At 47.3% G+C, this 16,500-nt stretch overlaps 1 protein-coding gene across 1 annotated transcript in view; it reads right to left on the bottom strand.

Moving 5' to 3' along the window:
- Positions 1-36: 36 nt before the first annotated feature.
- The window catches only part of MN1 (MN1 proto-oncogene, transcriptional regulator), a 37,832-nt gene continuing 21,368 nt past the window's right edge, over positions 37-16,500 (bottom strand). Inside the window, exon 2 of the mRNA XM_069871325.1 lies at positions 37-5,228. Within this exon, the coding sequence (XP_069727426.1) occupies positions 5,044-5,228 (185 nt within the window). The 3' untranslated portion in view covers positions 37-5,043. The remainder of the gene's footprint in view (positions 5,229-16,500) is intronic.

Genomic DNA, 16,500 nt, shown 5'->3' with positions numbered 1-16,500 from the left:
AAAAATGAACAGACATGCTATGAAATGTACAATAGCCACCATTAACATCATATTTATTGTTATTTAGTTGCTCAGTAAAACATATACAGATATGTACAATATGCATGAATACAGAAGACTGCACTTTACATATTTAAAAAAAGAAAGAAAAATAACACTCAATTCATGAGCTATTGTCACAGTCTTCCAACCAAGCATTTAGGAAATGAATTTAACAAGAATCAAAAAAAAAAAAAAAAAAAGGAAAAAAGAAAGAAGAGATTACAGGATTGCCTAACACACAGCAGAGTCAAGTTTCCATATTTTACATGTGCAATAACATTTTTCAGAAGAGTTTGCGATGCAGTACGGATTACCAGTGTTTTGAATGTTTTGTTTGTTTGTTTTTCTTTTCCGTGAACCAAATTTAGTACAAAGAAATCACATCCTTTTGCTTAAGGCTGTTTTAAAGCTGCAATATTCTTGGGTAGTGAATAGTGATAAAGTTATAACTGCCGGAAATCACAGCCTGCAGTTTCATCAGTCAGAATCTATGAGCGGATGGACTCAAACCAACAATTTTAATAGAGAATTTCTAAGACAAAATTAGACTATTTCCTCCATTAGCCTTAAGCAATAAAGGAGAAACAATTCTATAAAAATGGGTTATGCTCTTACGCACCATCCATCGAACAGCTGTGGATTTAGTCGCTGAGAAAACCTCACACTGCAGCTTAACAAAAATAATCAGAACTCACCAGGTTTGTTGCTGCCTGCATTACCCCAACCTCCTCCCACTCATCCTGCAGTTGACACGGTCCTGTGCTCACCTCACCCCTTCCCACCTTCCGAAAGGTGTGAATCTTCTGCCTTACAGGTGGTGCCTGGACACCTTGCACCGACTCCTGGTGTGGGGAGGGAGCCAGGCTCCCCAGGGCCACATGGGGGGACACGCAGCATCCCAACAGCTCCTCACAGGACCCAGGGGACATAATTCTGATGCTCTTCCCCTTCCACCCAAGTCACTCAAAGAAATCCTTACCTATGTGATGAAAGTTACCAGAAGTATATAAAAACGAGTTTAACTGCTCTCTCACTGATATTTTAACAACGGAGCTAGGACAGCGGTGAACCAGTCAGCCTAGGAGAAAATGACCTGGAGAAAACGCATGAGAGTATTTAATAAATAAGGCCTATTCTTCCCAGTTTTTGGCAGAGAGAGGTTTTACCACTCCTCCCAATTTAAATGCAAGAGAGATTTTGCTCAGTTTGAGGGTTTCCTTAACACATGCCAAAGGAATCAGCAAGCTGCGGCAGGAGCCCGTGATGCCCAGGTTCCCCCACACCCATGGCAGAACCCAAAACACCAGCCAGGGCAGGGAGAAGTCTCCAAAACACAGCAAGTCCCACTTCAGCTGTTGTTCACAATACAAAGATTGCATATATCTTAACGGCAGTTTTGCCGCAGATCTTTGACTTTTTGATAAGAGTCCTTGTGTCTGAAAGCCCTGTAGGACAAGTAGGTGTGAGTTTAAATTATTCTGCCTTTATCCAGTCATTTGGGGAACCTGTAGCTCATTAAATTGATGCTGTCTGTGCCTCAGTTTCCCTCTCCACAAAGAAAAAAACTTAGACCCTGCACGTGCTTTTGCCTACAGGTCTCAAACATGCTTGGGTGGGAAGAAAGAGTTTTCACAAAATTGAATCATTTCAATTCTTACCAGGTAGGGCTATGCTGATATTTTATATAAGTGAAAAAAAAAAAAAAAATCAGTGCTTACAGCATCACATTAATGGAGAAAATGAGCACAACGGAATTACTGCAGGTAGCACAAGCTTTGTGACAAAGCTCTAGCCTTCTGCACTTGATCTCAGTACCAAACACACCAGGTTATGCACATGAAGCGGTGCTTGTCCTGGTCAGTCCCATGCACCGTTCCTGTTCTGATCTTTAGCAAAAAGCAAACAAACTAGAAGAGCAGAGGCTGGTTCCAACATTGTTAACAGCTGCCCCACAGTTGCATCATCTCCTTTTTTTTTTTTTTCCCCTTAAGTTGATGTCACTTCAACTAAGCAAGATCCAATGGGCAGGTTAGCAAAAGGATTGTACGTGACCACATTATTCAGCACAACTACATGGACAATAACGCTCAAAAGATGCTCAACCATTGTTCTTAACTTCTCACTACCTAAATATCCCACCCTCCCACTGCATCCACCTCCCAGGCTCTGCAACCCAGTGATGCCACAGCTCCTGCGCTTCCATGCTCTATCGGCAGCTGAAGACGCATCCCTGCCTTCAGCACAGCCCATCCTCCTCATTTCATAAGATTTAAAACTGTTAGGATTTCATTGGGTTTTAAAGGAATTGCTTCCACTTTGCATTTCTATGAGAAAGTGAAAAATGCAGTCCCAATGAATGAAAATACCAGTGCCAGGAGAGAAGCACAAGCTGCAGGGAGGAAAGCGGAAGGGAAGGGTGGGTGAGACCTGCGGAGGCACAGCAGCATCACTATTGAAAGGACGATTTCTCTTTAAAAGAGATCTGAAATGCTTGATGCAGCGTTCACCCAAAGGTCTCTTCCTGGTAGCACAGGGTGTGCATCCCTGACCTCAGGAAGCCTGAAAAACCTGTTCTCCTGAATGCAGCAGGAAAAATTAAAAACAAAGAAGTAAGCCATTGGTAAAGGAATGCCATCAGACCATGAACTCTTCCAAAATGTTCAGCTCTAAGTGCTGAAACGCGCTATCATACCTCTCGACATGTGTTCCGCTGGGGTTACTCCAAGACCCACTGGGCTGGAACGGGCAGAAGCTGCAAGGACACGGTGGGAGCTGTGGGATGAACCCACCACGGCAGAGCTCGCCCCAGCTCCAGCAGGCACACAGCCCCCCGAGTGCTCTGCTAGGCAGGATTTAAATCAAACACATATTTAGCTAAACCAAGAATTAAGGAATCGTAGGCAAAGAGGCATCTCCGGAGCAGGGGGCTGACAATTATTATTCTACCAGGAGGTATCGTCCTGGGGACAGGGGAGAGCTCTGAGCTTTCAGCAGCACATGCACCCACAGAAGGTACTGAACGCCCCACCCTTCTGTGACAAACCAAGCAGGCGTGAGGCAGCTCCACAGCCACTTGCTCCAGCATGGACAAAAATCCTCATCCTCCTGGCAGCTCCAGCTTCAACACAAATGAAAATAAAATCGAAAATCAAGGTTCAAAACTCCCAAATTTATCTGAAGTCAAGTCACTGATCAGTACCATAAGAGGAACTCAATCCATGCATGGTTAATAAGAGTACATTCAAATAACATTTCCAAACACCGTGAATCTCTCTGAAGCCACAGATGACCAAGAGTGAGGATTTGAGACCACCCCGTGCCATTGGCATTCTAGGCAGAATCCCCGCTCCATGGGTCTTTACTGAGAACACGACTTCAAAATAATTAAAGGCCCAGCACAATCATGGAAGATAAAACACAAAGCAGTCTTCAAACTCCATCCCTTGAGGAGGGACGCATTTTGTGAAATCACGACAGAAGTAATAAATAACCCTAGAGAGGCCGACCTTTATTTCACAGCTGAAACCTCAATCTCCAGTGATGTTATTGAGCTCCAGGGAGCAGAGGAAAGCGAGCTGGCCTGCGCGGGGTGGGACGCTCGCGCTCCCTGTACGCAGAGGATACACAAATAATGGACAGCATTACGTAAAACCACAGGAGTGTCGGATCATCGCGTCAGTCGTGGTTTTATCTGGTCTGCTTCCAACTTTCTTCTCGAATAAGTATTATCTATCACGAGCAGGAAAGTATGGTTTTCCTTTTATTGTGTGCATCTCTTAACACTGTTGTTAGACACACTGCAAAAACAGAGCCTCGGATGAGTTTGAGGGGGATAATGCAGGGTCTCCCTGCCCTGGCAGATTAGGAAACGGTGACCCTGGGTGTACAGACCCCACATCCCCCTACTCACACCATCCCCTGACCTCTGGCACCACACCAGGGTGGCCGTGGTGGGAGCCAGGGTGCTGCATCCTGCTCTGATTGGCAGCATCTTCCGTCAGCTAAAAACAGACAAAAAAATGGGCAGGGTGAGCAGTGCTGTCTGGCAGAGCTTTGGGAACACCGACCACAGCCAGAGGTGCCAGGACACCAGAGGTGCACGGTGGCTCCAGAAGATTATTTCCCCCAGCAGCAATGAAGTGGGAACTGTGGGAGCATCACCAGCACCAGGAGGCTGCAGCCACACCGGGGCAGAGAGGAACCTGGGCGTTCAGTGGAGGAGATAACAACGCTGAATTATTAAGCAAACTTCCTGTTAGACCAATTTAGAAAAACATCTCTCTGCCTTCCCCAGCTGTGCCTGAACTAGCCTGTTGACGACAGAGCTCCTGGGCTTCACCAAGGTGAACACAGGAACAAGCATCCTCGCCTCGCAGGGGAAGGCGGAGAGAAAATGAGGCTGAACGTTATTAATAACAGAACATCATTTTCTCTGGAAAGGGCAGGCTCGTTGCCTGAATATTCAACAGAGCATTAACTGTTTGGTTTGCATGTGACTGGCAAAAGCTGGGTGTCAATAGAATATATAATATAATGATGACCATTTCACTTGAACCGGTGTTTATTCCTGAACTGCTGTTCTTCAGGATCACCATCGTAATTAAGCACTGAACAAAGCAAAACAAAAACAAAAAGAAAAGAAAAACAAAGCAAATGAGAAAGAAGAGGAGGAGGAGGATCTTTGTCTTATCATGACATACGTGACTTGGACATACGCTGAGATGAAAAAGGAAAAGGCCTCATCTATAAATGTATGCCAAGGTTACAGAATAATGGGAAGAAGTGGTCTAGCAGGAAAATCTTAAGCAAAAGTGTGCTAACTGCAGAAGGGTTAACACTGGTAACATACTGTGGCAGGAGATTAAAAAAAAGCTGAGGTTTACTTTAAATTAACCCTTTCCAGTCCATATGCCACTAAGCAGGTACCAACCTAGAAAAATAGTCCACCTCGCAGTAGCGGCCCTTTGAAATTAAAAAGAGGAAAAAAATAATTTCTTTTGTTCAAGTCAGGGCGGCCACAAAAGTCCCAAATCTGTTGGAGATGTCCGAGTGCAGGGACCTCCACGTCGGCACCGCAGTCCGGCCCTTCGCCTCGCCCACGTCGTCCGTGCAGTGGACCGAGAGGCACTGCAGGTGGCTGCCGGTCTGCGCCGTGGCCGAGGTCTTGCTCGGGGGAAGGTCGTGGGCTGGAAAGGGTTCATAGAGAGAGTGTTAGGAGAACCATGCAATGCAACCATGTCACCTCACCCAAGGAGATGCCCCGTGTCTCTGCACCCATGGCATCCCCCACGTCCCCACCACCAGCGCAGCTCCCTCTCCCCACCCCACAGCAAGCTTCTCTGCCTGATGTTCCACTGTGCCAGAAAAAAAACAACAATATTCTCTTTCACACGTATGTGTTTTACGGTGAGCTGTCAGTATGTCTGAGCATTGGGGATGTACACACGACTGATTATGTTTTCAGTCCCTGTGCACCCTCCACTATTCAAAATCAATACTGAAACTTCCCCAATCCTGAACCCTTTGTGTCCTCCAGGTTATTCCCATCACTGGTCTCTTACAGGCACAGGTGTCCCTTTTCACCTCTTTTAATGGAGTACCACGATAACATTCGTCTTATAATTCTGTCATTTTAGGACTTTGTGTGATCTTTAGCCACCATTAGTTTCCATTAACCACAGATATTAAAGAGTTTAACTAAAACATCCTAGATGATGTCCCAGGTCCTCTTCCTCTGGGGTTTACAGTTAATATGAAGGGCAGCTAGGAATTATTCCTTCATAAATATACTAGCATGTACTTGTGATTTCTTCCCACTGACACTCCATTAGTTTTAGAATCACAGAATCATTAAGGTTGGAAGAGACCTCTAAGCTCATCCACTCCAACTGTCAGCCCATCCCCACCGTGCCTGCTAAACCATGTCCCAAAGTGCCACATAATTTTCCTTGCTTTCATTCTTAATACTTTCAGTAATCTCCTCTCATCTTGCAGGTTTGCCTTGGTGCACATGTCCCGCCCCTGCCCGGTGCAGCCAGGGGACATCATTCTTTAACTGCCTTCTTCCAAAACCACTTACATCTACACCCTTAGCCAGCTCACCAAGAAAAGCCCTAAGGCAAATGCCCCAAACTTCATCCCTTCTCCTGTAACTCCTCAGCTGGACCTTCCACGGAGTCACAGACCCTCTGGACAGCAAGGCAGTGGTGGTTGTCCATGTTGGCTGGGGCTGGACAGCCCAGCACAGGCTGGGGTTTGCTCTCCTCTCCTGCAGAGGAGCCAACCCACCTGCCCTGGAACACAGAAATCCCTCTCGGAGCCAACGCACCCCTGGGGACACCACTGCTCTGCCAGGGAGGATGCCCGAGCCAAGGCAGACAGCCTCCCCTGGCCCGGGAAGGAGTGCTTTTTGTGGATTAAAAACAGTTGGTAAGGAGAGGAACAGCGCAAAGCAAGACAAAAAATGCCAACAACATCTTGACAGGCAGCCTGCATTTCCTCTCACCCACCATTTCATTCATATTCACCCTGAGCACAAGAGGCGAGAGCAGACCTGCTGCAGCACTCGCTAATGCGGGGACCGGAACATCTCTGAGATGCTTGTATTTAAAACAGTATCAGAACACTAGGCAGAGAAAGTAATGAGAAGCTGAGGTTGCAATGCTATAAGCAACAGGAGAAGGAACGTGGCTCCGGAACAGCGCTGCTGCCTGCCCAGCCTCACGCTGCATTAGTACAACCACGTGCAAAACCAACACAAAGCTCCGTTACACACCTCGGCCGCGCATCTCTGTACGATACCCACACTCAGTGCTCAAAGACTGCAGCACCAGCAGGTCAAAGACGCTCACGTTCTCTGAACTCCGAAGTGGAGTCCCCTGTAGTTGGTTTTTTTCCTGTCAGTTTTGATAAATAAGCAGTACCAAGGAGCAGAGCTGGCCGTGTAACACCCCAGGGCAGAGTTTCAGCAGGCAGAGACGCACAACCTGCCTTTGCCCCAACACTGGAACTTCTACTCCTCTCTCCCGTTAGCCCCGAGCTGCATCACATCCCAGACCCTCCCTCCCCTGCACAGTCTGTGCCTGTCTCTGAGGAGTAACAAGCGGTTTTACCTCCCTGGGGGAGTGTTCCCACGCTGCAGCACAGGTCCACTGGCAGCCCTGAGTCCACAGCGCAGGCTGCTCCCTTCCAACCCAACCCAAGCTACGAATCTAAATATACCTGAATAACTGTTTATTTGTAAAACGTTTAAAACTCAAATAGGATTGCAGGGAACTGAGAAAGGCGAGCGATTTTCAGATTTGTATTTGTTCACGCAAGCAGCATTCAATATTTTTTATTCTTAGGTCTCCCTGAACGTACAGGACATGCTGGTCTCGGCACAGGAAAAGCCAGCGCCTTGAGATTAGTCCTTGTGACAGCAGCGTTCTTCCTCTCCCACAGAGAAAGAGGAAAGGGCTCCACTGCTGAGCTGCTGGCAGGGATCTCCGGGGTGTTTCTGCAAGGAGCACTTACTGCAGGGTTCCAGGGAACTGGCCTCTACTGGGGACACCCACAGAAGAGGCAGAGAAGGATCCAGCACCCAGCCACGTGTCGGGTCCCTGGTCAGGATCAGAGCCAGAGCTCGCTGGGCTGTGCCAGCACGGGCAGCGATTCCTGCATTGGCCATGCAGACCCCACCAACACCAGGAAGGATCAGGTCCTCAGCCACTGATTAAGTGAGGAAGTTCACGTGCCACAAGCAGCTACAGAATAAATTAGGATCATTTTACAAGTAAATTAGTTCTAAAATGTTTGCTGGGGATGAAATTCATTAGCAAACTACCGGTAGAGGAACCGATGCAAAATTTATCCCACAGTAATCAACAGGACTTGAGCAAAACCCCAGTAAATGAGGTGAGCAGGACCTGATCCCAAGTTTGCAAAGTTAATGCCGACAGCCACCGTTCACGCAGTGCCCACCCAACTCAACACGGCTGTGTGGGAGCTCAAGCTCTCCTGTCTACTGCTAACAGCACAGAAAATGTTGCCTTCAAATACAGAGTAAAAAGAGGATAAGAACTTGCAGTACTGCTTGCATTGGCACGAGTGTTCCCAAAGTCAACCCAGAGGGAAATACTCAGTGCAATTTTTTTTTTTTCCAACATTTCTGTCTTGACAAAGCTGCAATGCTTTTCTGAAAAAAAACCACTTTGTATTAAAAAATGAAAGTTGCACTGATCCACCCAATGAGATCTATGTCCTTAAGCACAAGAGACTGCCTGATGCTTTCCCAAACCAGTCTTGCTGTCCAGGCAGGGCTGCTCCACCAGCCTTCTTTGCTCTCTCTCTGCCTCCTTCAAACCAGCAGTGCCCTGGTACCCACACTCAGCCCTGAGGGGCACTCTTAATAGAGACTGGTGGGACTCAGTGGGTTAAAATTAGTCAGGTAACGCAAGATGGTGTCATCCCATCATTGCCTCACAGCTGCCAAGCTTCAGATAAATCCCTGTCAGTCATGAAGTACAGCTAAGTGAAAGGAAGGAGTTTTCAAAGAAATTATGTTTAAACTGCACAACTGCCTCTATTAGCAACTACTGCAAGAAAGTTGTTAGTGCTATTAATAAAAGCAATAGCCTCGCAATGAGAACCATCCTCTACACCCAAGATCCTGAGAGGGTCTGGGTGGAGACTTCCTCTCCAAACCAAAGGATGTGACACACCAGAACCTGGGACAGATGTTAAGTAAAACCACCCTGTTCTCAGGATAGCGTGTGCTGCTCGAAACCAGCAAATGTTGAGGCACAGATAAGAGACAAAACATCACAAGTAAGCACACGACACATTCACATGGAAGGCATGAAACTCAATAAAGAGACCAAAGGCCAAAAGGAATCTGGAAATGGCTTAACGATGATAGCATCCTAACACCAAAAAGCTGTGACCAGTGGCCACGGCAGCCCCCACAACTGCCATACGTGATGGTGGGTGTTAAGCCACAGAGGACACTCGCATGCAGAGCAAAAGCCACCAAGCTGCCTGTGACCGCAGTGGGGTCCCTTCACCCTCTGCACCCAGCACCTGCACCTCAGCGGCAGCATCTTCTCACACACCGCGACCGGGTGAAGTCACAGTGGTCCCAAAATCCAGTTACTGCACAGACCAAGCTGAAATTTCCACCACTGGAAGCTATTTCTTCCTTTTACTATGATTATAATGGCCCATTCTACCATTATCCAAAGCTGAGCAGCAACCCGTACCCCGTATTTCAGAGGAAGATAAAGACGAGGAAAGCCAACCCTGGGTATCCCAGCCAACTGTGCAAAATTGCTCACAGCAGAGCAAATCCCTGCAATAATCGCTGAATGCCCTGGAAGTTAACACAAGGTTCGATTAATATTATTAGCTCAGCGTGTGCACAGGCACTTCCCAGAGCCAGCCACAACATCTGGAAGAGCTGGGTGGCTCTGGCAAAGAAATATTTGTGAACCCATCTTCCCAGCCCTTACCTGCTTGTACTCAGCCAACATTCCAGCAAGTTTGTTCATTGCAGTTTAAACTATATGGTTTATGTAAATCTTTCAATTGCCTGAATAGTTTGGTAACATTCAGCAGTGACAATAACCCACAAAAGCAACTGTAGGAACAGCATCAAGCAGTTGGGACAGAAAGCCAGGCAGCTCTCCTTTACAGAGATGCATGCACAGGCAGCTTCACGTTCCCTAAAGACTCAAAAAGCTCTTTTTTTTTCTTAATAATATTGAGGTTTGCTTTTAGGTAAAACCTACACATTAAGCTTTGGAACAGGCTTCACCCACACAAGCACATTTCAATCGTTACGTCTCAAACAAACAAGCTAACAGAATGAAAAGTGCAGCCCGTGGAACTCACCCAGCCCCTCTCCCATGGCCCGTAGCCTCCGCTCTGACCTTGCACAGTTTAGGAAGCTGCTCTTTCGTTCTGCTCTACTTTGCAAAGCCATGCATGCCTTCAGAAAATAAAAGGGTGCTGTTTGTTTGTTTACACAGCGTTAATGGCAGCATGGTAGCTACCACGGCGCCTGGCTACCACCCTTGGTAGGGGCAGCTGGGACACAGGGAGAAGAGAGTGCTACTCCCGAGAAAATTCAACACACACACACACCACGGGCTGCTTTTTCACATCAGCCCAGGAAAAACACATTTCTCTCTAGCAAGATTAGATCCCAACACTTTCCTCACTCCTGAGGACACCACATATACACTCTTCATGCCCTCCAGCTTCCTTCCTCCTCCCCCTTTTTCCTTAGCCCACGTTAAGCTATGTAAAGCTTCCCTCATGTACCATCCCCATACACGTTCTTTAAAAATAAACATATTCATTTAACTGTGACAACCCCACCAAACACTGTGCAAACCCAGATGTGTCCCCATTTTTAGGTAAGCTAATCCCATTAAAAACAAGATCACCTGCAACGCTAGCACATATTACATGCAGCATCTTGTGAGAAAGGAGATGAACTGGGGGAGGATGGCGTGTAGTCAAGGAAACAGAGGATGCTACGCGGGGGGACAAGGAGTTCATGCTGCTCTTCAGGTGCTGCTCATGCCATTCCTCTCATTTTTGCCCAAGACACCACCAACAAAAGGAACAGGAGGCAGTGACAAGCAGGAGCGAGAGCACAGCCACAGTCTGGTAGGGGTCTGGTTGGGAATGGGTTCCACTCCACACTTCAGCGTTCCTGCGAGATCGAAGTGACAACCAGGAGGTGAAGATCCCTGGAACGGCTCCTCGCCGCAGGGCTCGTCCCTTACACTTCCTCACCGGCTCTGACAAAGCCTCAGCCGCCCGCGCTGCCCAAGGTCCGGCCGCCCGGCACAGCGCGGCCCCGCCGCTGCCGTCCTCGATGGCCAGCCGAGCGTGAAGCCCCGGCACTGCTACTCATCTTGCCAAGGCTAAATCAGAGGATTTGGCCAAAAACACTATATTCCCTGATTGGAGATCAGTTTCCCCTCTACCACCTGATAACCACTCTTAAAGGATGCATTAATAGGCTTCTGTTCGCTCTGCGCCCGTTAAGCAGAGGCTGCACTACCATAAGAGGGAATAGATTTGAGTAATGATCTCTTATGAGGCAGCAAACCTACATATAGTGTTTAAAATTATTCCCTTAGGACAAGATGTTTTTCACCAAATCTCCCACATGACAGTTTGACATATCGGTTTGGGCACATAGCTCTGCATTTGTACACACTACAGAATCATCTTTTTTCAGTTTTCAAGAAAAATAAGGTCTGAAAACACTTCATGTTTCCCCGCATGCTGGACTTAAGTCTCCACAGATTAATTTACTCCTAAAATTGTGTTTTTAAACACAACTTTGAGTTGATAAGCAGATGAGCTATCTCCTCGCTCATCAAGGCATCACTGACAGAATCAACAAACACATTTTTGGGAGTAGAAGGACGCACGCACCTTTTGCATTTCTTTCTAAGCATTAACGGGGCCCCTGCCACCAGCTTTCTCCCTGAATCTTGCACTGCTTCCAGTTTTCTTCACCTCTGGCAAACAGTACCCCACTTTGGACTGGATCCGTGCCTTCTCCTTTAAATTAAGGCTGTTTCTGGCTTTGGACTCCACCAGTCCTCCATAAAAAGCCCCACCTGCTTTGTGACTGCAACCTTCCTCTTGCTCCGATTTCACTCCTTCATTTATTTTGTCTAGCCTGTGCAATTTTTAAAGCCCATAAGATGCTTAACGGTGCAACGCTCCCCAGCACAAACAAAATTAAAAAGTCAGATTTTTTTGCGGTTAAGATGAACACCTGACAGCAGGGATTCTGAATGCTATGCACAGCCAAAGCAAGGACCAGGCAATTCCCCTCTCTGCTGACCAGGGGAGCTGGGCAGAGCCACCCCACCTCCAGGGCATTGGCTTCCCTGTACTCGTTACCATTTCAAGAAGCCACGAGGCTGGGTCAGACCATGGATTTATTGCTGAGACCCAGCCAGCTGAGCTGCACTGTGAGAGCCTCTCTTGAAGGAGAGAAGGCTTCTAGATGAAAGCACGTGCACAGCACTAAGCACTCTTCCACACCCCTAATATATCCCGCAAACCAGGATTAAAGCATTTTGACTTTGCTGCACACAGAGCAGCTCACCAGAAGTCATGGCACGGCACGGCTGTCCCTGCTCGCTTGGGCTGGGAACACAGCCCTTTCACCCTCAACGCTGAGTGGTACCCACCTCCCCATCAGCCCATCGGATCTGGCCAACATCCTCTGGTCCTCAAAGCCTCTTCCCTCCACAGACAGCATGATTAATTGGAGGTGCCTGCAACTCTAAAGGGACAGTGCATCAGCCCATGCTGCAAAGATGTTTATTTTGCTTTCAGTGGGCTCGGAGCTGGCATGGAGCTCCATCGGCGCTCGCTGCTTGCACATAATTTAGATACCAGGAGACACAGAGCGCTTGCTGTGAATACATATTTTTCTTTTTTCTCCCTTGACCTCTTTTCATGCTCCTGTTTTCACCAGAAGCAATAGAAGGATGCGCATGCCATGACAGGGAGGCTGCCCAAAACCACAGTGGCGTTAAGGGTTTGTTGTTAACGGCTGTAGGGCTACAATCAGACTGCAGTGTCCTACCCTACAGCTCCAGCACCGAGCCGGGGCGGATATTACTTGAGGACAAACTCGGGCTGTTTGCCACATGCCAGCATCTGAAGAAACTGGTGAAAACACCATGAAGTAGAAAAAAAGAACTCTAACCCCGTCAGTGGAAAAGGCAGCAGTCACCTTACACACGGCATGACCTTGAAAATACAGAATGAATGACATGTGGACGAGGAGAACAATACTGCCGTTTTAAAAAACACGTTCCCTCCATCCTGCTGGGAAGAGACAGGAAAGGGGGAATATGTGGTTCCTCATTTTGCTGCCCACTGCCCAGCAGGAGAGCAACACGCGCCCATGGCTTTACAGGGAAGTGTGAAACTGCTTACACCTATTTATTTCTCTGGAAGCTACTGCTAAGTTACTGCTTTCCAACTCTACAACTCTCTGAGAAGAAACGTAAGTCCAATGTCTGAGGGGAAGCCAGAAGCTCGATACCTTGGGAGAGCACCAGCTCCTGTTCTCTGCTAGGCAGCCACAAGGACAACGGACTGTTTTTAACTCATATCCTTCCTCTCTCTTGGCTCCCTCCAGTTCCTCTTTTTGGTTTAACTCATTAACTCTCAGGCTGGCTTTACCACAAAACGTGCACACTGGAGAGGGGAGTTCTGAAGGCTGAAGTCAGGGTGTTTCCTTCTGACATAATACAAGACCATTCTTGCAAACCAGGTCCCACCACAACTCTAGCTTTCTGCTAGCCTGGCCCTGCCTTCCCCTGTGCAGGGGAACCACAGCTGGCGTGACAGTCACTGAACGCTGAGCTACTGACGGCCAAACTTCCAGCCATAGTTTAAGTCAATCCAGCCTAAATGCACAGCTCTGACCCAGCGCCATCGCCAACATCTGCTCTCCTAGTGCTGCATGGTATGAGAAGCTATGACCCAGCCTGAGTGAGGAAAACTGCCTTAAAAAAAATCAAACCAACAGCCACCAACAGTCAAATCATTTCTGGACGCTTCCAAGTTAAAACAAATGTAAGTCTGTCAACTGCAACTCATCCCACCATGGCTGACTCGACATTCCTGATGTTCACACGCTGCCATCCAGAGACCAGCGACTCTTCTAGGAACTTTGAGTTACTTTCCAGGGTCTGTCCTGGCCCTGCAAAAAAAACCCAAACCTGCCAGCTCCATCAAATTTGCACTGAGATCTAGCATTATGAAGAAAGGTACAAACACCTCCTCCCACCTCTCCATCCAAAGGACAGCAGCTCTCAGCCACATCTCTACCTCTGCATCCAGCACCCAAAGTGAAAAGGAGAACTCCACAGCAGGAGGAATATTGTGTGGCTGATGCCATGTTTTCTCTGCTGTTGGCATACATCACTCACTTGCGCTAACTAAATGCTTTGAGCCCATTTTCACCAAGGGAAACAACCCACACATCCGTGATGAGTAAGGAAATGTTGGGTTTTGCACTCAATGCTTTAAAATTTATTTCATATGCACGTAAATCATCACGTGCAGCTCTCTGCACAACTCTAGCCCATGCACAATCCATCTCACAACAGCCAGAATGCACAAGCAAATACAAGATTTCTCAAAATCCAAAGTGGAATTTTCTGCCTCCACAGAAGTCGTGTGGCATTATTCACTACGCCCTCACTTAATGAAAACTACTTCCTGGACATTGGTATTATTTCAGGAGAGACCAAGACTGAAAAAAAGACGCTACTTAAATGTTCTGCCTTAAATTGCCACTTTGACATTTAAGAAGGAGCTAAGCTGATTAACGGTGACTAACGCCTGCCACCTCCTCAAGCAGGATCACCAGACCTGCCCTCTCCAGCGGGCACCGTACAGGTAGCCACCACTGGTCCTCACACCTCAGAGCCTGCTGTTGGCCCCCTACTGTAGTAGTGTCCCAGACAATCAGATTTTAATCAATTCCCTGGGCTGCTTTTTCCCCCCAATACAATGAAACCATTTAATGGGTGCTAAATATTGAAATACGGCTGGAGTTGGCCTGAGCTTCACTCTGCTGCTACATCATCACCACCAGCTTGACCCTTCACCAGGGGATGGTGCCCAAAAGAACAATATTTACTTCATCCATCCATTCATTCTATACCCTGTTGTATCATTTTAGCAAGTTTTGCTGCTGCTCATTTCTTCTGGATGACACAAGGGTCAAAAGAGAGCGGAGAGGAGAGAAGAGAAGGCTCTGGGGAGACCTTAGAGCAGCTTCCAGTACTGAAAGGGGCTCCAGGAAAGCTGGGGAGGGGCTCTTGATCAGGGAGTGAAGGGACAGGATGAGGGGGAATACTTTTAAGCTGAAAGAGGGCAGATTTAGATTAGATACCAGGAAAAAGCTCTGATCCAGTGGGAGGTGTCCCTGCCCACGGCAAGGCTGGGACTGGATGGGCTTTGAGGTCCCTTCCAACCCAAATCATTCCATGAATCTATGAAAAGCACCGGTACGACCTTCAGCCCAACATGAGCTTCAATGCACAACACAGGCCTCCAAAAATAACATGGAAATGCCCACTCACACTGGCAAAGGGAGTGGGTGTATTAATGGAGTTTGGAAAGGCAATGAATAGATGGTGATTACGCACAGAGTGCAAGAGAGGAAGAAACATGTAAATTCCAGCTTTCTCTCGTCAGATTTGTGCAAGAGCTTCTGGATGATTGCTGGGGAAAAAATAGAAATGAGAATAATAAGTAGGATATTTAAGGCCTGCATATTATACATGGAAATCTCTATTTTCCTTAAATGAAGGGAAAACAATAAGAGAATATTTCTTTCAAAGAACTTTGTTTATGGTCTCATAGTTTCAGGATGCAAATTAAATGAGTACTTGTTAGCCAAGGGTATAAAAGGTAATTTGTCTCTGAAGTCTTATCAGTCTCTTGCGAAGCAAAGGCTTGGATACGGCTGGCCAAAGACGCTTTTGTGTTCTGGAAGAAATCAAGAGGAGCCATGTCCTCATATCCCAAAACCAGATCTACAGCCAGCTTGACTGCCAGGGGTCGAGGGTCTTACAGCTGCCCACCCTTCAGTCCCTCTCATCTCCTCCCAGCTCTGCCTGCAGCTCCTGGAGGTGCCTCTGCCCAATCTGTAACTCATAATTATGAGACACCATAATAGACAACTGCCACCAGCAAAGTCAGTCTCTCGCGGGGGCCTCACACACCCGAGGCTCTTGCACACCGAAAAATGGTGACCACATACTTTAATGTTCAAGGATATTTGTGAAAATACTACTGGAGTTCACCAGAGACTTAACAATAAGCAAGACAAAGCAGCAGTCAGGAGCTTCATCTCTTATTTCACTTATTTATAGCATTACCTTGAAACACATCCCATTCCTCTTTAGGATACCTCCAGCTCCTCTCTGGTGTCTCAGCAGCTGCAGCTGATATGAGAGGACCTGAGGAAATAGCCTCCTTAAATTCGAAAGGAGCTCAAGCAACTTCACCACTCACAGAGTAAGAAGAAAGCGAGAGCAGGGTCCCCAGAACAAAGCTGGGTCTCACCAAGGCACCGGCAGAGCTGTGGTTCAGAGACGGGCACCGCTCAGCCCATCCCAAGCCAAAGAACATAGAAGGCAGAGGGGCGACACTCCAAACCCAACACTTCACAAATCGTGATTTGCAAATTCCTAGTAATACATGGACAATTTCTAAAGAGCCCAAGAAAAGCCAGTTAAAAAGCAGAACTATCAGGAAGCCCAAGTTCCATTAAAGAAGGGTCAAAACATCTGCTGGAAAACATTTAGGTGTTTGCAAATCAGGTTGAGCTCTGATGCTCTCAACCCAAACCACACTTTCTGGGTAAATTCTTACTAGGTCTTTCCTGCTATAGAAAAATTCCAAGTTCTGGTA

Source organism: Phaenicophaeus curvirostris, chromosome 17 (assembly GCF_032191515.1).
Source record: "Phaenicophaeus curvirostris isolate KB17595 chromosome 17, BPBGC_Pcur_1.0, whole genome shotgun sequence".
In the NCBI taxonomy this organism is placed as follows: Eukaryota; Metazoa; Chordata; class Aves; order Cuculiformes; family Cuculidae; genus Phaenicophaeus; species Phaenicophaeus curvirostris.
The sequence above is the reverse complement of the archived record's forward strand: the minus strand, read 5'-3'. Positions and strand labels throughout refer to the sequence as shown.